At 38.1% G+C, this 23,593-nt stretch overlaps 2 protein-coding genes across 2 annotated transcripts; one reads left to right on the plus strand and one right to left on the minus strand.

The window, feature by feature from the left end:
* The first annotated feature begins 5,688 nt into the window (after window positions 1-5,688).
* Window positions 5,689-8,208, plus strand: LOC113321202 (probable serine/threonine-protein kinase PBL24). The gene is made up of 4 exons (XM_026569080.1): window positions 5,689-5,816; window positions 6,291-6,491; window positions 6,847-7,021; window positions 7,786-8,208. The coding sequence occupies exons 2-4, from the start codon at window positions 6,435-6,437 to the stop codon at window positions 8,190-8,192; spliced, it is 639 nt and encodes a 212-aa protein (XP_026424865.1). The 5' UTR covers window positions 5,689-5,816; window positions 6,291-6,434; the 3' UTR covers window positions 8,193-8,208.
* Window positions 8,209-8,447: 239 nt separating this feature from the next.
* LOC113324577 (probable serine/threonine-protein kinase PBL7) lies at window positions 8,448-9,198 on the minus strand. The gene is made up of 2 exons (XM_026572889.1): window positions 8,854-9,198; window positions 8,448-8,732 (listed from the first exon to the last, which is right to left on the minus strand). The coding sequence occupies exons 1-2, from the start codon at window positions 9,196-9,198 to the stop codon at window positions 8,448-8,450; spliced, it is 630 nt and encodes a 209-aa protein (XP_026428674.1).
* Window positions 9,199-23,593: the final 14,395 nt, after the last annotated feature.

Genomic DNA, 23,593 nt, shown 5'->3' on the forward strand with positions numbered 1-23,593 from the left:
GTTGAGACGTGCAAATTCCTCAACACCACTATTGTGTTGCCAGGCATGATGCCTCAACACATCCTTCCTCTTGGTGTTGAGACGTGCAAATTCCTCAACACTCACTACTTTGTTGCTAGGCATGCTTCCTCAACACATTCTTCCTCTTACTGTTGAGACGTGCTACTTCCTCAACACTCACCACTGTGTTGCCAGGCATTCTGCCTCAACACATCCTTTCTCTTAGTGTTGAGACGTGCAAATTCCTCAACACTCACTACTGTGTTATCAGGCATGCTGCCTCAACACACCCTCCTCTTGGTGTTGAGACGTGCAAATTCCTTAACACCACTATTGTGTTTCCAGGCATGCTGCCTCCACACATCCTTCCTCTTAGTGTCGAGACGTATAAATTCCTCAACACTTACTACTGTGTTGCCAGGCATGCTTCCTCAACACACCCTCCTCTTGGTGTTGAGACGTGTTAATTCCCCAAGACCACTATTGTGTTGTCAGGCATGCTGCCTCAACACATCCTTCCTCTTAGTGTTGAGACGTGTAAATTCCTCAACACCCACTACTGTGTTGCCAAGCATGCTTCCTCAACACATTCTTCTTCTTGGTGTTGAGACGCGCAAATTCCTCAATACCAATTTGTGTTTCCAGGCATCTTACCTCAACAGACCTTTCTTATTCGTGTTGAGACGTGTAAATTCCTCAGCACTCATTACTGTGTTTGCAGGCATGATGCCTCCACACACCTTTCATATTCGTGTTGAGAGATGTAAATTCCTCATCACTCACTACTGTGTTGTCAGGTATGCTGCCTCAACCCACCTTTATCTTAGTGTTGAGACGTGCAAATTCCTCAACACTCACTACTGTGTTTCTAGGCATGCTGCCTCAACATACCCTCCTTTTAGGTGTTGAGAAGTGCAAATTCCTTAACACCACTATTGTGTTGTCAGGCATGCTGCCTCAACACATTCTTCCTCTTAGTGTTGAGATATGTAAATTCCTCAACACTCACTACTATGTTGCCAGGCATGCTGCCTCAACACACCCTCCTCTTGGTGTTGAGACGTGCAAATTCCTCAATACAACTATTGTGTTTCCAGGCATGCTGCCTCAACACATCCTTCCTCTTAGTGTTGAGACGTGTAAATTCCTCAACATTCACTACTGTGTTGCTAGGCATGCTTTCTCAACACATTCTTCCTCTTAGTATTGAGACGTGTAAATTCCTCAGCACTCACTACTGTGTTGCCAGGCATGCTGCCTCAATACACCTTTCTTATTCGTGTTGAGACGTGTAAATTCCTCATTACTCAGTACTGTGTTGCCAGGCATGCTGCCTCAACACACCTTTCTTATTCGTGTTGAGACGTGTAAATTCCTTAACACTCACTACTGTGTTTCCAGGAATGCTGCCTCAACACACCTTTCCTATTTGTGTTGAGACGTGTAAATTCCTCAACACACACTACTGCGTTGCCAGGCAAACTGCCTCAACACATTTTTCCTCTTGGTGTTGAGACGCTTAAATTCCTCAACACCACTATGTTGCAAGGCATACTGCCTTAACACATCCATCCTTAGTGTTGAGTCGTGTAAAATCCTCAACACTCGCTACTCTGTTGTCAGGCATACTGCCTCAACACATCCCCCTTTTAGTGTTGATACATAGAAATTCCTCAATACTCACAACTGTGCTGTCATGCATACTGCCTCAATACATTATAGTGTTGACGGCTCCACCACCTCAACACTCATCTTTGTATTCAAGGCTCGCTGCACCAACACTACATGGCATCAACACCTTGTGGCCAAGCTAGAAGTATGCCAACACAAGGATCATAGACTTCTCATGCCTCCTGCCAAAGGTTAGTCGAATTTTCCCGGCAATCTCTTAATGTCTTCTTTTTCGATTTTTATCCTCGTATGTCACCATCTGATGCTTACCCCGCAACAATGCCAATGTTACGTGCTAAGAAAGGAACTTAATATTGATGGTGGTTTTTAGTTCAGGGTTAAAATTGTTAAACCTCACATTTAATGTGTAGTCACTCTGCAAAGAAACGGAGCCATGTAAAGTGATGAGTGTTCAACGTATCCACTGGCATATTTATTGAGCAACTCAATATGTTCACATGAAATTTATCCAGACTGGTGCATGTAGCAAACAATCCTAGACTAAGCAATTGATCCGCCATGGACTAGTAGGTGCAAAGTCCTACCCAAAATCAGAAAGCAAAGAATGAAGGAGCCGCGGAGAAGGAGCAACAATGAGAGGAAGTGTGGCCATGCCACAGGCCAGCCGACGCAACTTGGACAAGCCCTATGTTATCTAACCGGCCCTACTCCTTTGTCGACGAATCAGGTCTCCTTAAACCTGCCACACTCCCATGAGTTGTAGTTGGGCCCATACTTGCCGTCCCTATTCTCCATCGACCAATCAGATCGCATTAAACCTGCCACGCGCACCAAAAGGGTAGCCGCGCCCATGCTTGGCCACATCCCTACTTTCAATGACCAATCAGGTTGCTCTAAACCTGCAACAGCTTTAAAAAGAGTGGAAATTGTGTCAAAAGGTTACCATATTAAGTTGGCTTCCCAAAACCATGCCAACATGCTAACGGCATGCCAAACATGACAAAAACAAACATGCCAGGCGCACATGCCAAACGACATGTCAAACGCGCATGTCAGTCACACATGCCAAACGCGCATGTCAGACGCACATACCAAACGACACGCCAAACATGCCAAAAGCATGCCAATCGCACACGCCAAACGGGCATGCCAAGTGCACATGCCAAACGCACCAATTACCGCGACAGCACGCCAACCCACTCTCTATGTTTGACCAACTTCACAACGGACTTCAATTTGGCTAGCCTAGACCTTAGGCGCGACCATGCTCTAGTAGCGGTGGATGAAACCATAATTTCTAATCGTGGCACAAAACTATGCCACCTCAGTCCCGCAACATGCCACAAGCCATACAAACTTAGGAAACCCTAAAAAAAGGCGCCACTGTACCACTATCAGGCGCCAACATAAGGTAGCCATAATCAACGACTACCCTTCCTCATGATATGAAATCTCAGCAATCCGAGTCCTCCACCGAGTTGGATGCCTTGTGGTAAGTTTTAGGCGACCATCCGCCTAAATCTAGTGGTCATGGCTACGCCAGGCGCCACTTACACCACCGTGTCACTGGCATGCATGAGCCATGCCAGTCATGCCACATTGCCACTGGTGTACACCAAAATGCCACTGCGCCGTTATCAGGCGCCAACACAAGGTATCTATAATCAACGGCTACCCTTTCTCATGAGATGCGATCTCAGGCATCGAAGTTCTCCACCGAACTAACAGAATTGTAGCAAGTTTTAGGCGATCAGCCAAGACGAGCCTAATAGCATCACATGTTGTTTTCCTGCGGGAAGCCTCTTGATTTTAACTTGCCACACGTAGCAAAGTGCAACATGTTTTCCACGAAAACACTCGAGACATCAAACATGTCACAAACTGGGGGATACTCATCAGGGTATTGGTCTGGCGGTTTACAGCGTGTGGCGTGCAAAACGCCCGTTACAAGAAAGTGTCATAAAGGGGGGCGGTTAGTAAGTCAAGAAGTAATGGTGTAAACGGATCCACTTCCTTCATTATGGAAGCATAATTCCTGACGTTACGCATTACTCTTCCACCACTCAATCGTTTCCACTTCCTACGAGACCAGGGTACGTTTTATTACGACTTGTATAAATAGGTTTCACCTATTTCCACCAGACAACAGGTTTTGGTCTGAGAAAAACACAGTATCCAGAAATCACCTGATATCTTTTCATTCTTCTAGCCAGTTCTACTCTCTGATACAAGTCGTAAAAAACCACACCTTCAGAATTAACTATCCTGGTCTCAACACTTTCTTCGCTTCCCTCCCTAAGACCAACCCTTCTCCTTCACCTTGTGACCGAAGCAAGCCTGGAACGGCCATTTCTTGGTTTAGGCCAGGATTGTACAGATTGATCTCTCGAATCAAAAACACTCCCGTGTAGTGCATTGTTTAGGGTCTAGACTCGTTTCTCATCCACACACACGAATTTACCAAAATCTACAAAAACCGTTTTCACCCACAAACACACATATACTATACGACGATCTAAATGACCAGATTATAGATTCGTGCGAGGCCAACTATTTGTTGTGAAATTGATGATAACTGAGTGGATCAGTAGAGACATGAAAACAACTTAAACCATTAAAGTGCAAAAAACAGTTGTTGATCATTACCCATCTCAATGGCCTCATACATTTCTGATGACAATATTGCGCCATAACGATGTAAGCAATCTGTCGAATATGGTGGTAGATCGAGTGCTGAAATCTGATGAACAAACAAAACAACCCACCCGCAAAAGGAAAAACATCTTAAAAGGTCATGAGGCAGTGCAATTGGTAGTGTAATAGGCCTGCAACCAATTTACATATATTTTCCAATAATTATCCTTTAACACTGCGTAGAAGAACAATGAATGTACAATCACAGCCACCCAAGTTCAAGCTTTCTGCAGGAATAGTCAACAATAGAAACTCCCATCCCTTGCATTATTACTTGATATTTACCAAAATTTGTAGCCAATCTTTTCACATACTAGTGCACAAGTAAGACGGTGAGAGATGAAAACTTGGGTTAACAATGGAGCTTACCTCTCTGGTGTAGAACTTCACAGTAAAACCACGAGGATCTCTCAGAGTTTCAGGGTTACCACGCTCATGGATAACCGTAAAGAACCTAACAATGACGGGGTTCGGACCACTAGTGCCCGAAGGAAATCAACACATGTAAGATGAATTTAAGGTAAGATTTTGGTGACATGTTTCTCGTATAAAACTCTACATTACTACCAAAAATGAGAGTGTTCTGAAATACGAAACTTCACCATCCACAAATTTTAATTTCTAAGGTTTAGCATCGACTATTTGGCGGGAAGTTTTTTTTTTTTTTTTTGATATGAAGACTTTTATTTATTTATAAAAGGATGTTTATATTACAAATGATGGGATCAATATTGAGCTTGATCATTTCTAAGAAAGCCGATTTTACAGGACTAGACATACTATTCGTAGAGAAATATTTAACTTCTTAATTCTAATTTCCTTAGCAAGCGTATCTTCAACGTATACAAACTTTCTAGTTTTAAACAGGAAGGAAAACAAACTACAATAATTAAATGAAAATATGCATCTGTCCATGCTATTTTAAGTTCTCCACGGTAGATCTTCAAGATTAATATCTCAGTTGATAGTTTTCACCTAAGTTTTTATAAGGGGTTGTTGAAATTTTTAGTGAGAGCTCTAGATTAGAAATTTTGATAAAATACCCCAATTATATAACCCGATTTCATAAAATAGTCCTTTACTTTTCCAATTTATTAAATAGGTCCTCTGGTAGCCAAGTTAAATGGACCCACTGAGATGGTCTAATTTCACTGACCTAGTCAATTTTTCACCTTAGAGATTATATCCTTTCTTATACCCATACAAAACCCTATATAAATCTCTCCCATTTCTTTTCACTCCCTCTTTCCGCCTCCTCCCATTTTTATTATCAGCTGTTTCAGTGCAAAGTTTCCATCTTCTATTTTCAGATAAAGAGAGGAATCTAGATTGAGCTTGTAAATCTCCATCTTCTACTTAGTATTTCATTTCAATTAGGGTTTGAACAATGAGTTTTTAAGGTTGAATTAAAGCAGTTTGAAACCTTAAATTCTCATTTTTCTAAACTCATTGAAAAAGTTCAGGATGCTGGTTTTGTTCTTGATGCAGAGGTTAGTTTTCGAATTGAATGATGCAGAGATTTGTTGATTTGATATAGGGATTTTTGATTGGGGTTTTTGAAGAACTTTATAAGAAAAAACCTAAACTATCTATCATTGAAGCTTCAATTGAAACAGTCGTAGAAGAAGATGAAGATGAATTAATTTTGGTTTCTTATTCTTCTTTCAAAATAATATTTTCGATTAATTTTTTGCGTTTATGGGTTTACGTGAATTCCAGTAAGTTTAGTTGCAGCTATTTGTTAGGTTTCATGAAAAAATTGCAGGGAGAAGAACAGGAAGAATTGATGGTATTTTAAGACTGAAAGTTTTTAGGGATTTATAATTTGTTAGGTTTATTCATTTGTTAGGGATTTAGACTTTGATTTGATCAACTAGGATTTTCTCAATTATTTAGGGATTTATCTTCATTAGAGTTCTTCATTTGTAACTGCCACTAACAACGTCCATTATCTACCTTTTCAGAAAATGTTATGAAGAGGAGGTTCCTTATTGATATTCCCAGTTAGATGGCTTTTAGTTGTTTTGGGGGTAGGGGTCATGATGATGGGATTCACAATGTTGCTGCTGATGTGGTTATTTTTGAGTTGCAAGAGTTAATTGCTGCTGATGTGGTTATTAGGAGGGTATTCAAAATTCTATAAGGGCAATCTACAAGATGGTCGGGTGAGTTTCCTTTCATTTATTCTTTGAGAAATGGAACATCCTTTCATTTTCTGAAGTGTTCTTTTTTTTGGTTGAGAAGGTTTATGAAAATTAAATGCTTATTTTGGGGACTTGATATTTTTTTCTTTTCGGAGGGTGTTAATGGAGGGAATTGAGTACTACCATTAGGGGAAGAGAACATCACTTGTAGAGTAACAAGGTAGGAGTAACAAGGGATAGCATAATGGTACATTACTTGCAGCAGTCCCTTTTGAGGATCTGCACCCATTAGGGGGGGAGAGCATTCTCCAAGCACAATTGACTTGAATACAATACCTTTCATTGCTTTCCTAATTTTTCTCTTAAATTTTTCCAGGAAGTTGCCATTAAAAAGCATGTAAAGATGGAGGAACCCAAAGCCTTCTGGGATGAGATTGATGTGTTACAGCTTGAGCATTTGAGGCACCCCAACATAATTAGGATGATTGGTGATAACTTGATGATGGTGATGGAGCTTATGCCCCTAAAATCACTTGACAAAAGCTTATTCGGTGAGAATTACTTTACCTCTATAACTTTTTGGCTTGCTTGTAGAATAGCTATTTTTCATTTTTGGCATGCTACTGTAGTGATTACACTGGCAAACTTAAGGTTCCTTTGGTAGTAGTTTTGACTGTAGGTTGCTTTTAAGCCATGCATTCCACTCACTTTCGCTAACTTGCAACATTGTTATGTCCTTGTGGGTTAAATAGACTTCACTCGAATTAATTTTTACAAGAGTTCTGAATAAAAGTCCTGGGCTGGTTCCTTATTGAAGAATACGTGCTCCGGGATGGTATGAATGGATCAACTTGTAGGCTTTCCTCATTTTGTACCATTTTGGTTCACTTACAGCAAACTGAAATTATACTTTGTAAACTGTAATTTTTCCAAACTCAAATGACTATGGAGTGTTTGGTTTGATAACCAGCTAGTTATTGGTGTGGAAATTGGACCTGCCAGGGCTTAGGTGAACATTATCCCACAACTACAGCTATATCTATGAGATGATGAAGATACGTAGAAATATAGTCTGAATTTGTAATGCCTTTTCATCAACCATATACATATGTGTAAGTATTTTTCTTTGCTCGCTGTCCGTGTCCCTCTAGTTTTTAAAGTTGTCGTGTTAAGGTAACGTATTGGACACGACAAACCGACACCGTGTCCTTGTCGTTGTAATCTTTAGAAAGGATTTGGTGCCGGTTCTTATTTCTTGGACTTCGTGCTCTGATATAATGGAATAAAATCTGTTTGTGGGTTGTTGTTTTTGCAGATTCTACTGGACAACTTCTCGACTGGGACGCTAGGCTTAAGATAGCAGAGGGAGTTGCCATAGCTTTACAATATTTGCATTCCCAAGATGTAGTGGTTAGAGATGTCAAGCCTCATAACTTCCTTCTCAGTGAAGATTTTGATGCAAAACTGGCAGACTTTGGAGCTGCGATTCTGAATTCCTCTAGAACTTCAAATTCTTCTGGGAAAATGATCCTCAAAGGAACTCGAGGATATATGGACCCAGAAGAATATAGAGGGAAGGCACAAAGTCCAAAACAAGACGTATATTCTTTTGGAATGGTCTTATTTGAGCTCATGACTGGGCGTAGAACTACTGCATTACCTCCTCCAGTAACTCATCTATCCTCTTTAAGATTTTTTCATTCTATTGTGTTACTGAATTGATATTTATAACTCTAAGACACCCAAGTAGCTTAGTTTATCAGGATAAGCAATGGTCATGTGCCTCAAAGATCCTGCTGTCAGACTGCTTTCCATATGAACGGGTCAAAACTAAAACGCACAGATTACCAACAAATTCCAGCCTAATAAAAGAGTAACTTCATTACAGAAAGGTCGGGTTTGAATTATCAACCATTATACAGCAGTCCCACATCATTTTACAGTAACTTTACTAAACCACTTACCTCCTAATTTAACCTACTCTACTACTACTTGTGTCCTGCAGCATGGTTGATGGAGTAAATTGACCAGATTCCGTTGTACACCAGCTTCGGTTGTACCCCGTTCTTCTTCGTAAATTTGTGAGGCTATTTTCGAAAGAGTAGTCACAACTTCTGCTATAGGAGGTCTTTTGATAAACTTTCGATGTATACACATCTTCACAAGCCCAAGAGCTTGGACAAGTCCGCGATATGGATACTGTCCTTTCATGAGCGGGTCAGCTATTTCTTTGAACTTCTTACTACGGAGTAACCGTCGTGCCTGCAAAGTCAAAATGGTGATATGTTATGGAAATGAACGAGAAAAAACATGCAACTTCCACTTTGTCTAGATTGGAGTAAGCAATAAAATAAATGGTGGGCAAAAGGAAGAGAAAAATTACCCATAAAGCCATACAGATTTCACCGCTGGTTCGGGTTCTATCAATTGCCTTCCGCCCAGAGATCAACTCAACCAAAACAACACCAAAACTATAGACATCGGTTTTGAAAGAGACTCTGCTACTAAAAAACAACTCTGTAGCAATATAACCGTATGCCAACTTTTCATGCTCCCCGGTATAACCCGATCTAGCAACATGGTTTACACAGTTGGAATCTGACAGCTTTGGATTATAATTTTCATCGAGTAAAATACCAGTTGTTTTCAAGCCACCATAAATTATAGGAGGAAGCTTTTGATTATGCAGATATTCTAAAGCCTTGGCAACACCCTCTGCTATCTTCATCCTAGTCTTCCAGTCTAGAGACTTGTTGCCGGGTGGAAGGTTTACAACATAGAAGATCAAGTTAGTTGTTAAAGTTAAGTTACACGTCATGAACCACAAGATAGTTAGAAACCTTACCATGTAAATGAAGATTCAGCAATCGTTCTTTCATATACTCATAAACAATATGATGTTAAAATGCTCTATGCAGCTCAGAATTCGAAGCTCTGCCAACAAATCTTCCTGCTTATTAAACCTTTTCACCGCAACTTTCTGAAATTTCAGTTTACCGAAACATTACATAGTCTTCTATTACTTAAGATAAAAATTGCAAAGCATATGTAATAACAAGTCTCACCTGTCCGTCTGCGAGAAAACCCCTATATAAACGTCCCAACCTTCCTTCACCTATAACACGGTCTGGATTGAACGTATTAGTGGCATCGATAAGTTCTGTCGGTTCGAATACGCGAGCCTGGGCAATGCAAGATTCACTTTGTGCTGCTTGTTCTGATGCAATACGACGTTCAGCGTCTGATAGGTATATCTTTCCAGCTTCTGATTCAGATCCGTAATCTTCACAAAAGCCTTACCGAAAATCAACAACAAAAAAAATCAATTACTGATGGATGAATTATGGATCTAAGAGATAAACAAACCTATATTGACAAATTAAGGATTTAAGAGATGAATTATGTACCAGCAGGTTCATATTCGTCCTTGATAGGTCGAACGCAGGAGAAACATCCCATACTTCCATCTTCTGATTCAGTTTCAGAGTAACCATCAGATTCGCCACCTTCAAAACATATGTCCCGCAAACAAACATTAGTGATTTAAATCCTCAGAGAACAATAAAAATATCAGAGATTTCAGGCAAAAAAAAAAAAAGATTCTCAGTACCAAAATCCAATTTTGAAAAGACAAAAGTCTTACCAATAGTAATATGTTAATCAACAAAATAAAATAAAATCAATTACACCGGAAACAACATACTATATAAACAACAAAGCCATATTCAAATAAGACAAGAACTAATTAAGGATTTAAGAGATGTACCAGGATCAGGTCTAACGCAGGAGAGACGATTCCAGGGTGTTAGTCCTCAAGGGAGTTGGGGGAGTTGGGTGTAGTTGTGTTTTTTCCCGTTAGTCGTGAGGGAGTTCGAGGGAGTCTCTCAAAATCCCCGTTAGTCGTGGGAGAGTTTAGAAGAGTCTCCCAAACTCCCTAAAAAACCCCGTTAGTCGAGGGGAGTTTGAAAGAAACTCTTAAACTCTCTGTTAGTGGTAAAAATTAGAATGATAGGGAATTTGTTTTTTTTGGGAAGTTCTGGGGAGTTCTAGGGAGTTTATAGTGTATGTTTGCCTCACTCCAAATCTCTCAAAAAAGTAGAGATTTTGGGAGAGTCTCTCAAACTCCCTACACTCAACACACCAAACTCTCTCAAACTCCCTATACTCTCTTACACTCCCTCAAAATCCCCAAAATTCAAAATACATTAAACTCCCTCCAACTCACTCGTGGACTAACCCCCTGGAAATATACCCATACATAGAGAAAAACGAATTCGGGGGAAATGAAGTGATTAGGTTTGGAACTGAAATAAATACTCCGAAACAAGTCACGTGACCGAAACCCGTTTTTAAGTGATCAATTCTGGGCCGGCCCTGATTTGATTGTTGTAAAAACACCAGTAGTTTGTAACACAAATCTTTGATTTTAATGATCGCTTTACAATAAGAATCGCCACGTTTACCTTTCAGGTTTATTTATGACCTAGTTGTTGTTTCTTTTTCTTGATTTATTTTTGCTAGTATTCCTCTACTCTTTTGTTTGTGTCTTCTATAAGCACTCGTGGTACCTATTTATAGGTTTAGGATTATGCTAAAATAAACGCTCGAGGTACCTATTTATAGGTTTAGGACTATGCTAAAACTAGTCATACACAGATCAGAAAATTCCCTAATTTTTATAACCTTCTAGGAATAAAAATCCTATTGTTCCTTTTAGGAATAGAATTCTACTTCTGGAATAACCAGGAAAGTAATTCGGTGGTGTTCTGAACCTGGGAATACTTTTAAGGGTCATATACTTAAAAATGGATCAGACCTTCCCCATCAGAAAGCTTTTGGTCCCTTAAAAGCATTGAACCAAATGGTGGGGATATTCAGCTTGCATCTGCTCTTTTGGGTCCACTTTGCATGCTTAAAATTTCCCCCCTTAAAGCAGACTTGAAACAACTCTTGTTCTCCAACTCTGGAAATCCGTGTCTTCTTACTAAGAACTATATCTTCTATTGTTACTTCACTAGGAATTAAGTCTTGCACAATAGCTGTTTTTCTTCTCTTTTATGACGAATGAGTAGGTAATAATGGCAACTCATTTTGCCGTCAAGTGACGAAGGTTCAAAAAGCTTAAGATTCTCCGTATAGCTTGGAAGATCTAGTTTAAAAGTATTAGTACCACATTGTTATAGAATTAGGAATGGACTACAACGTATAGGTTTCAGTTTCTTTTGGGGACCTTGTCTATTGTGGACTTCTAGATCTTTATTAACACATTATACTTCTTTTAACACTTTCACAGAAGTATTTTAAAGTAGCACTAGCTTCTTGTCAACATACCGAAATTATATTCCTTTTGATTTTCCCTTGGAGATCGATTCAAAGTTCCCTTTGAACCAAAAACATGATGATCATCGGTAGTAGTAAATAAAGAAGTTCTAATTTATTTTGACTTGATGATTCTATAAGGTCGTAAACCTTTATTAAGAGAATCATAATATGTTTTAGATGTGACCGAACTGGGTTTACTATCACCATTTAATAAGTCATGCAAGAACTTTTTGTTTATTCAGTGGAAGAAATTATTATAGATACATTAGTCAGTACTTTGTATCGAAACCCTTGATCTTGAGTAAGAGCTTTGTGACGAACTTCGACTTTAACTCATAGGGACTTGTTCTTTTCGAATAAATTATTTAGTTGCATATCCTTATTTCTAATCTTCTATCCAAGAGTATTAGTTTCTGTTTTCAAATTCGGAACCTGTGGACAGAAAAATAATATGCTTAGAAATTTGGCGAACTCTTTTTCATCACCCCTTTCGACATCAGAATGGGATACATAATATGTGCTTTCAATTATCTTATCTATAGAGTTATGAGATGTATATGTAGTAACATATGCAACCTCTGGACTTCCGTAATCTTTTGATACGTTAAAAGAATCATTTTAGGTTCTTCCATAACCATGTTTAGTTTCTAGTCTTATAGGTTGGCTTGCCCCAAGCACAAATTGTTAGATCTTTTCGTGTTTCCATGTTCTAATATATAATATCAATTGAAATGACGAGGGTACCCAAGTACACCCCAATCTTCTCGATACAACCTATTCAAGACACACCTTGCGAGTCTACTATAGACAAAAAATGTCAAGAAGATAACAACCACAAGATATACACGTGGTAACATGGGATAAGTTCAAACCTAACCAAATATGGGATCAACCAAGTGTTTGATCAATATATTAGTGTGTTTATTTTATTATGACTAAAACAAAATTATAATGCGGAAAGTAAAGTACAAACACACAGAAAATTTTGTTAAGGAGAAAACCTCAAATGCAGAAAAATCCCGGGACCTAGTCCAGATTCGAATACTCTCAGAATTAAGCCGTTATACAAAGACCACTACCAACTTCGTATAGTTGAGACCAAGTAAACTAACTTCAAGTTACCTAGTTTCTTCAGTATGCCTACTCCGGATCTGGTCAAAGCAGGCGCATTATAAGATAGAATCCATTGTCTTAAATTTCTCCACCCCTTGTGAAGACTTCTCCCACTCAACTCCTTTGGATCGTATTCCGAAACAATAAAGGACTAATTGTATTCAGTAACCGCTCTATCAATCTCACAAAATTAATGAGTGATTATTATTGGGTAACAAAGGATCCTCCATTTAAACTAATAAACTCTTTAGTTTGGTTCAGATCAACCAATATAAAGATTACCAACCTAATCTCAGTTAGCAATCAGACAAAGTAGATCTAATCTGAGTCGTCATTTGAATATATAATATCTGTTTTTCCTAACTCATTATACTTGATTAATTTTAGCAAGAATATAATTAATTCATGGAGTCGACGTGTGGGATGTTGAGATTTGCGTAAATGATTTTTGGAAAATGTGTACACATCGCCTTAGCAAAAGATCTGATTCTTCATGGATAATGACGGAATATTATCATTCCACTCAATATTTTACCATAAAAACTGTGTTAGTATCTCTAAAATAGAAATCAATGGCAATGGGATCGACATTCTTATATTATGTCAAATAAAAAATGAAAACTTTACTGCCTAATCCCTTTACAGATCCATCAAAGGACTCTTAGCCAAGAGACTACCAGTCACTCGAAAATTGTATGAATCGTGAATATCTCTAATGTGATTAAGTTATTTGTGTACAAAAACTTTACCCCTTAAAGGTAAGCTTGGTATATATTCAATCTGTACATAATTTTCAATTCCATAGTATTTAATACCACACAACGTGATATGTATTTCTTCCCCTTGATCAATGCTTTATCTCTTCTCTTTTATGTTTAGATATAATATACTTTCCAACACATATGCCCTTTCTCAGACGATTGGCATTTATAAAACATGTTAACAACAGTGTTTCGTAGCCATAAAATCTCAAGAAGCACTTTAATAAGTGATGGGTCATCCCATAAGATGGATAATCGGACTAACACAAAGTTTATTTGTTTTTGTTTTGGTCTGGCTCGTCGGATTCGATTGAAACTACCTGACTCATATGGATCTAACTTAGTATGTTTGTTTTTTGAGTCAGATCCGACTCAACCGACTCGAAATATGTGAGTTAGTAGCTTGGTCCCACGAAGCCCAAATACAAGTCACGTTCCTAACAACCAAGTGGTGGATCTGGGCTCCTCTATTTGATCAGGGCCAGCCCATTAACACATTGAATCGCCAATCCTCTGGAACTGACAAGAGTACCAACGGATATTGTTATACAATGTGGGACAGCTGCAGTGAAATTCGATTCCTAACTACATAATTCCGGAGAAAATTCAATTATGTGTTTAGATGCCCGATGAGGAGTTTGAAGGTATGCCATAACGTCTTGATGTACCCAGCTATGTTGTCAAAGGTGAGCGAGGCACCCGCAAAAGCGCCCAATAATAAAAAAATTCGAGTTGTCTGCTCTCTTTTGTGGCTTGTGGTTATGCCTTCAACACAAAGACACCCAAGTGGCTGGGATTACAGCAATATCAGGATAAGCAATGGTCATGTGAATAGCATGTCATATACCTGCTCAGTGTTTATGTGATAAGAATATGCCTGCTCAGTGTTTATGTGATAAGAATACCAAAGGCAACCACCACTAGTCGGACTGATTTCCATATGAATGGCTCAAAATCTAAGCTGTACTGACTAGTGACTACCAACAAATTCCAGCCTACCGTGTCTTCAGACGAATAAAATAGCAACTTTATTACAAAAAGGTCGGGTTTGAATTATCAACCATTATAGACCCACATCATTTTACAGTAACTTTACTAAACCAGTTACCTCCTAATTTAACCTACCCTACTACTTGTGTCCTGCAGCATGGTTGATGGAGTAAATTGACCAGATTCCGTTGTACACCAGCTTCGGTTGTACCCCGTTCTTCTTCGTAAATTTGTGAGGCTATTTTCGAAAGAGTAGTCACAACTTCTGCTATAGGAGGTCTTTTGTTTGGATTCCGTTTTATACACATCTCCGCAAGCCCAAGAGCTTGGACAAGTCCGCAATATGGATACTGTCCTTTCATGAGCGGGTCAGCTATTTCTTTGAACTTCTTCCTACGGAGTAATGGTCGTGCCTGCGAAGTCAAAATGGTGATATGTTATGGAAATGCACGACAAAAACATGCGACTTCCACTTTGTCTAGATTGGAGTAAGTAATAAAATAAATGGTGGGCAAAAGGAAGAGAAAAATTACCCATAAAGCCATACAGATTTCACCACTGGTTCGGGTTCTATCAATTGCCTTCCGCCCAGAGATCAACTCAAGCAAAACAACACCAGAACCATAGACATCGGATTTGAAACAGACTCTGCTACTAAAAAACAACTATAGACATATGTTGCCAAATGTCCACAACGGGGGAATACCACCATAAATTGAGGGATACTCACAGTTATATAGGACTAGATTTTGGTTAAGGGGTACTTTTTTTAGTGATGAAAAGTCAACAATGTCCTTCACTTTAATATAAACCAAAAGAAATTATTAAAAGTACCTTGGTTTCACAATTTCATCATTGGGAGATGACTTAAGCTGAACTACAATCAATTTCTGCTTCCTTTTGTTGCCATTTTGGTGACACAATGAGTCTTTTTTACAAACAGTAAAACAAAAGACCAGTAGAGAACAAAATGGTAGAAATTAAGGTAACAACTTTTCGTGATTTTCTTTCACGCAAATTACTAGTAATATAACAACTTCTCGTGTGGTGCGGTAACACAATCATTGAGCGTGAAAACGTGATTCTCTCTACGTCGGGTTTCCAACTGCATATACTTCTACTAAATTTGTGATCCGACTAGAACACGAGTTAGGTAGTTAGTAAACCTGGTGAAAATTAAAAGCCAAAATTAGAATAATCTGCTTCGAGCGCCAACTTCCTGCGACGTTTGAGTACGAATAGATAAATGATCATCAAAAATTAAGTTAACATTTTAGCTGTCGGTATTGTTTAGGGTATGAATGCAATACCGACTGGAACTATCGGTATTGATTTTGGTTTAAACTCAATACCGAGTGCAACTATCGGTATTGGTAGGTATTTGAAGCCAACACCGAAAGTTCGATTTGACAATACTGAAAAAGAGTTTGAAATGAGGGTAATTGAATGAATAATGTTAAATTCACGCATTAGTTTGAAGAAGGTAGTGGAGATGAAGACCCCATTCCTAGTATTAGATTTTTTGAAGGACTTGATGATATACCTTCTTTGAATTTAAGTGTTTGTATATATTGTTCCGTCCAATGCTATCTAGTATCTACATGTCCTCACCACACAATTCATCGAATTACTGATACTCATGCATCAGTTTGATGCTTGGTGAATCCTAAGTACATGCATAGTTTTGTTATATAGGCAACGTACATGAGTTGGCTACAGCTAGACTTACAGGGTTAAACTCGATCTTCATTTTTTTTCCTTTTCTTCTTCTCTCTCTATTTTGTTATTAACTAAAACATAAAATCAATATCTAAAGTTTAATCTTAATGGGAGATACTCAAGGGTGGTTTAGTCATTACCTATTTTTTTGGATAAGGGTTTTTTTAAATTACTTCATAATGTTTTATTTTTATTTTTTTTGAGTATCCCCCAATTTCTGGTGATATCCCCCAATTGTGGGTTCTTATAAATTCCAAATTTAATTTGGTTTCCTTTTTTTAATATTTTTCTTTTTTTTAAACCAATCATACGTTGTCAAGTGTCCTCACCAAAACGCTCGTTTCACAAAACTAGAAAAAGGCCTATTTTGACCAATAGGACGCGGGGGTTTCCTCACAGTTCAACGTGGGAGTTTTATTTGTCTAGGCCTTTAAATCTTTAGATACTCGGAAACAAGTCACGTGACCGGAACCCGTTCTGAAGTGCAACCATGGAGCCACAAAGGAGAATAAAAGAACATCATTAGAAGTAATAGAAAAGTTTGATTTTACGACGTTTAATTTTTAGGTTTATTTTCTGATAAAAAAAATAGATTTATTTATGATCATGTACTATTTATAGGTTTATTAGGATTATGGTAAAACTTTTCGTCCACGTATTAGAAAATTCTCTTATTTTTGTAACCTTATAAGAATAAAAATCATATTGTTCTTTCTAGAAATACAAAGATTAGAAAATTCTCTTATTTTTGTAATCTTATAGGAATATAAATTATATTGTTCTTTCTAGGTATATAACTCTATTTTAAGAATTACTTCGAGAATAATTCAGTGGTGTTTTGAGCCTAGGAATATGGTATTCTAATGGGCCTATACCTGAAAACGGATTAGACCTCCCCAATCTGGAGGCTTTTAGTCCGTCAAAAACATTGAACCAAAAAGGGGGATATTTACCTTGCATCTGCTCTCTCAAGTCCACTTTGCATGCTTAAAATTTCCCCTCTTAAGGCAGACTTGAAACAACTCTTGTTCTCCAACTTTAGACATCCGCGTCTTCTTACTTAGAACTATATTTTATATTGTCACTTCACTAGGAATTAAGTCTTGCACACTTGGTAACAATGGCAACTCATTTTGCTCGTCAAGTAACGAAGGTTCAAAAAGCTTAAGATTCTCGGCATTTACTGTAGAGTATATCTACATATATCTTGGAAGATCTAGTTTAAAAGCATTAGTACCACATTATTCCAGAATTCGGAATGGACTATAGCGTATATGTTTCAACTTCTTTTGGAGCCCTTGTAAACAGGGTTTTCCAATAGATAACCATACAATATCACTAACTTGAAGAGTATGTTCAATCCGATGTTTGTCATGACGTTGCATGTATTGTGCTTGTGCTTTCTCAAGATTTTCACGAACTTTTCCATGAATCTGTTGTATACGCTGAATAAACTTCACAACGTCAGCTTCTTCTGACTTCTCCGTGTTTGTATGGTATGGCATAGTAAACATCATATCAAACGAAAATTGTGGTACAAACCTATGTGATATCTCGAATGGTATTTTGCTGGCATAGTTTGGAACATGAGCATACGGTTGTAGCTGGATTTCATGTTCCACTTAGCGTTTTGGGGGCAACTTTTTGGGTTCTTGCATTATATCTACAAAACTTGCCAACAAGTGTTATAATTATTTATTTTTTGTTTCAGTACACTCCTAATTGTCTACATATTTATGTTCACCTGGTTTTTCTTCAACTGGTCGAACCACAAGTAATGCAAACTTCTAGAAAGCATTTACCAAATGTCCGGTTTGCTGCACAGGTAAGAGTTAAAGTTTCTTTTTATTTTTAAAGGCTACATGTGAAATCACTTTTAACTCTTGACCAACCTCCAAACATTCTCACATCGAAAAAACATCGCATCTTTGTCCCATAGGTAAAAATACCAAAGATAACATGACAAGCACGCAATGGAAAAATATCACATGTTACCATATCTACGAATTCTAGTCGATAGGAAAATTCAAAGGTGCATTCAATATATACTTAAAATTGTATATCTTTTTTTAACCATCCTAGCGGGTACGATTTTGTCTTAAACTTTAACTTCTTCACAAGTTGTTCTGAAATCAAGTTTCGCTGCGACACACAATCAAATTGAGTGATAACTAATGTCTTTTCAATTTTTGCGTACAACCAAAATAAATTTTCCATGATAGATTCCAACTGTGTTGGAGTTAGATCAATTGCTTCGTCTTGTAACATAGATTCTACTCCCTTCCTTGTCATGATTACTATCTTTCCAGAAATTTGCGAATGTTCGTCGATTATTTCATCTTTATTTTTTTTTTCTTCTTCTTTATTGCATATGGTTGTGGTAACTTGTTTGCGATCTTTCCACCATGATGGTTTCAACTCCAGATGCAATTTATATCATTCTTCTTTAGAGTGTTGATCCATCTTATAGTTCTCACAATATTGGTTGTTTTTGCTTGTCACTACATGACTATTCCTCACTTCTCTTAGGAAAGCTTTCTGAACCTCTCATTATCCGGTTCTTGGTTGCTTTGCTCCGAAAGGTTGGTTTTTCATCTCGATATACATAGTTTTGCTGCAAGTATCGTTGATATCAGTTACTGAGAATAGTGTTAATTCAGTTCATATGGTAAAATGTAATGTTGAGCAATGCTCGGTTGAACATTTCTATCTCAAGATTGTTGTCAATGTTAGATGATAAAAATTATTTCTTGATTTATAATCTAAGTCAAGTATCGGACTAGGTTAGAATTTGGTAGTTAACTATCAAACATCACCCTCAAAGACTGAAGATGGACGAAGAATTTTGGAGAACTTCTGTATCAGGTATGTAAAGACTGAACCACTCTATTTTAATTACTATCTTACCATTCTATTTGTTGAGACTATGTCGTATGAATTCCAGTGTATTTACAAACAAGAAATTTCGAGTCAAGCTTGTCTTGTTAAGAATCTCGAAATATGATTGTAAAATAGATGTTCAAAGGTCCTTAACAATATTAGTTCGAAATTTTTTATTATTTGAGAATTAATTTGTGGATAAATTAAAACTAGCCCATACAATTGATTCTATCATTTGGGAATGTTTCAAGCTGACAACACATGGCATACCAAATAAACCAAACTCTTTCGTTTTGATAGGAGTATGAATGTATATAATACTTTAAACGATCAAAAGATACGAAAAATTAAAAGTACACACATAAGAATTTTGTTAAAGAGAAAATCGCAATAGTATTAAGACCCCATGACCTCGTCCAGATTGAGCACCACACTATATTAAGTCGCTACAGATAATAGCTATTATCAAACTTCGGAGTAATTGAGACCGAATACACCCTCCAGGTGAGTCAGTTACAGTCGCGCTTATTACGTCTCTTGAATATTGCAAGGTTCTACACACTTGATTCCCTAAACCGACGTCCTTTACAACCTAACAATTGCTTCAGTCGAAGTGAAGACTTGTGATACCAATATGCCTCTAACAGATAAGCATATTTTATTCCCGTTTAGATCAAAGATTAATTAAGGTGTGGAAATATATAAGCAGTAGACAAGCTAGAAAACCTCATAAACTCAGAACTTATGACTCCTGAATAGTATCCGAGATTCTTAACCACCTCTTAAGAACAATCGTCGAAAAATCAACAAAGACCAGTCTTTAGATATTTATCTTGAGGAATCACAAAGTCTGAGACGAAGAGAAATTTGCAATCACTATTTATCTTGCGTGAAAGAGATTACGAAAACCTCGATAACAGGAAGCAAGATCAGGATACACAGATTGTGAAGTTAAATATAGTCGGACATGGATTTACGAATCCCCAAGCAAAGTATTTTTAATCGTAGACCTAAAAGGTCAATAAAGGCAACTCTATAATCAAATACGACACTAGGTGTCATGGATTGAATTCCCCAGTTAACTGAGATAGTCTATTTATAAATTTTAAAGACCATGGTTAGCTTAAAATTCAAGCTAAGATAATTTGAGAATCAAGCAAACAATTAGGTCTTCAAAATACAATAGAAGACTATTCACATAGGTTCGGTTACTGAACCACGTATAATGACTGTTCGTTTTGGCAGGTTAGCCAAAGAACTAAAAGCCATTTAATGTTCATTTAAACACCTAATAAATTATTCATAGTTCATACACACAAGTGGTTAAATGATGAATGAAGTCTTAGAAGTGTTTAGAGAGTTCCAGAAAAACTAAAGATATTAAAATAATAAGTCTTTAAGTATGTGCTAAATATTTTCAGCAGTTGGTACAATGGTTTTCCAACCGCCGGGCTTGTTCACGAGTCAGAGTGTTATCGTTCTTGAATCGGGTTCGCCAACCCTACCAGAATACCAAACTCGGTTGACTACGGTTCGTGAACCGGGTTCACCAACTACTATAGCCAATTTATCCACCTTATAAAATCAGTTCACCACGGTTTGTTAACCGGGTTCACGAACTGTTTCCAACTGAACTTGTGGTTTGCTGATGAGTGCCAAATATTGTATATATTTGCACCTTTTTACCGGCATTTAACTCATCATTTGTGCACTAACGCTCCATTTTATCCCATATTCCGTGTTTTCGTTGTTTTCAAGAATAAATACTTTTCTCAATTAATTTTGCATTTTTAGGTACTAAATAAAGCCTGGTTAACTCACGGAGAGAAAAGAGCAAAGAAACGGCAAAGACTCCCGCAGAAAGGCAGCGAAAAATGATGTTTGCAAGAGCCGGATCAACTAGAAGTGGGCTTGAAGAGGAAGAATTGTCCTTAAAGAAGATATGGGCTTGGCATACCCAAGGACCAAAACCCTTACCCAAATCCATTTCCAATATCCATACCCATTTCCATCAGAGCCGTCAGATTGGATCCATCACATCATCCAACGTTCGCCTCATCACCGAGCATCAAATCTTGAAGCTCCTGTCAAACATCATAGTACCTAACTCCAATCTAAGCCGTCAGAATTGTTGTATCACGCATCCAATGGTCGCTGCAAGCTTGTTCCATCTTAGCCGTTCGATTCAATCCAGATGTGATCATCCAACGTATCATCTTAGCTGGATATCGAATTTGCTACAACCGCTCAACACTACAACACCTAACACCTATACCCGCAAAACAAACGCACCCTTCTCCAATTCTATCGACTCCATCTTCTCCCTCACCGTCTGCAGAGAAAACTCTGCCATCACCTGCAACTCCTTCCTGCCGCCTCAACCACCACTACTCGATCTCTCAAATCACTAACCCATCACTACCCCCATTATTATTACCACTTTCACCAACTCTATGGCCTCCTAATCTCTCAATTTCACGCCTCACCCATGTCAGGAACCCTAGAGGTGAAATTGATACATTAGGTCGGAATAGAGTTGTAATCACAGCATGGGAAAAGCAGGAGAAGACGAGGAGGAAGCATGGGTCAAAGCTCTCAAGTGTTTTCAGTGATTAGGTAAAACTTAATTTCAATTTTTGGGAAACCCTAATTTCACTGTTTTAGGGGTTTTTGGGGGAAAGTTGTTATATGTATAAATTGATGTAAGAAGACAACTAATACTAGGGATTAGTTAGTTGGCTTAGTTGATATTAATCCATCCATTGAGACCCTGGATAAACGGCAGACTTGCATCTTGTCCGGTGTCCATAAAAAGGGACAAGAACATTATTGAAACTGAACTGACTTAGCTGAGATCATGTGGTGGATTCGACTGCCCTAGTGCCCTTTAATATGCATTCTTGTTTTCTATTTTGTGTTACATAACCAACATCTAGCCGTATCGGCAAACAAAACCCCCTATTTGTGTTACTTCTTGTTCTGAAATCAGTTGTAGTTAAAACCATAGATTCAACTACACACACCAAGTCCATGAGGACAAACCCCTTCTTACCTCACTCACTACAGCTGACCCTGTATACTTGCAGGTGTAGTTGTAGGTTCTTTTAAAACCTCACCAAGTTTTTGGCGCCGCTGCCGGGGCCTTGGATGCTGTGTGGTTGAAGCTTTGTGTATCTTGCTTTGCTGTTTTCTGTTTTCCTTGCTGTTCATCTTAGTTTTTCTTTACTTACATCTTAGCTAACTTACTGTGCATTTAGTGTAAGCATATTTGCTGTTTTTCCTGTAACTGCATTTTAGTTTCTCATCTGTAGCTGCACCTGCATCTCATACTCTTTGATCACTGTTTGCTCTTGATCTTGATCTTTACTGTCCTGTTCTTTATGTACATTCCCTTGTCTTGCTGTTTCTTGCATCTTATTTGCATTATATCATCTAACATTCTTCACTGCATTATTTTCTTGCATCTATTCATCTGCATCTTCTCTGCTCTAGTAGCATTTGCATTTTGCATCTTCACTGCATATTGTTCTTGCATTTATCTTTGCATACTGTTATGCATCATAACTTGCATCTTTCAATTAATCTTACTGCCTCCTGCATTCACATAATCTCTGCCTTCTTGCTGTGCATCTCATTGCATTCACTGAACTTGCAAATTTTTCTGCTGCTGTGGTGTTATGGAGCTGGTGTTGCTGCTGCTGCTCTTGGTTGTGCTGTTGTTGTTGCTGTGTTGCTGCTGCTGCTGGTGCTGTTGCTGCTGTGAACCAAAGCCCAACTGGGCTGTGCAACAAAAGAAAAGGGGATAAAATCCCAACTGGGCTTCCCTCCAAAAACAAGTAAGCCTGAACCCATTAGCAAAGCCCAACTGGGCCTTCTTTATTGTCTGTTGGGTTTATATTTTTTCTAGGCTTGTAATATTATTTTAAACCCAACAGTGGGCTTGTGTTTTTGGATTTTTGGGCTTGTAATTTTAATTGGACTGTGGGCTTATAACTTTGAACATTAACTGGGCCTTGTACTCAAAATAACAACTTTGGAACTTTGAGAACAGTGGGCTTAAAATCTTTGAAAATCTATCAAGTTTTCCAATTTCAAAAACTTCTGTTGGGCTTCAAATTTGTGAGCCCAAACCCACTTCCAAACCCAACAGTGGGCTTACCAAAAATTCAAAGTTTTAAAAACAAATTTTGGGCTTCACCAACAGTGGGTCTACAAAATTCAAAGTTTTAAAACAACTCCAAAACCCAACAGCTAGGGCCTTGTCACCAAAACTCTTGCTCCACCAATGTGGGCTTGCTCCCAATCCTAAAACCAAAAATTTTGCTCCTCATTTAAAAA

Source organism: Papaver somniferum, chromosome 11 (genome assembly GCF_003573695.1).
Source record: "Papaver somniferum cultivar HN1 chromosome 11, ASM357369v1, whole genome shotgun sequence".
Taxonomy (NCBI): domain Eukaryota; kingdom Viridiplantae; phylum Streptophyta; class Magnoliopsida; order Ranunculales; family Papaveraceae; genus Papaver; species Papaver somniferum.

What these genes read in the sequence shown, in the direction of transcription:
- LOC113321202 (XM_026569080.1), top strand. Translation starts at nt 6,435, where the DNA reads ATGTGGTTATTAGGAGGGTATTCAAAATTCTATAAGGGCAATCTACAA. An exon ending in GCAATCTACAAGATGGTCGG is followed by an intron (nt 6,492 to 6,846) that starts GTGAGTTTCCTT and finishes AAATTTTTCCAG; the next exon opens with GAAGTTGCCATTAAAAAGCA. An exon ending in ACTTGACAAAAGCTTATTCG is followed by an intron (nt 7,022 to 7,785) that starts GTGAGAATTACT and finishes TTGTTTTTGCAG; the next exon opens with ATTCTACTGGACAACTTCTC.
- LOC113324577 (XM_026572889.1), bottom strand. Translation starts at nt 9,198, where the DNA reads ATGAAGATAGCAGAGGGTGTTGCCAAGGCTTTAGAATATCTGCATAAT. An exon ending in AAATCTGTATGGCTTTATGG is followed by an intron (nt 8,733 to 8,853) that starts GTAATTTTTCTC and finishes TTGACTTTGCAG; the next exon opens with GCACGACGGTTACTCCGTAG.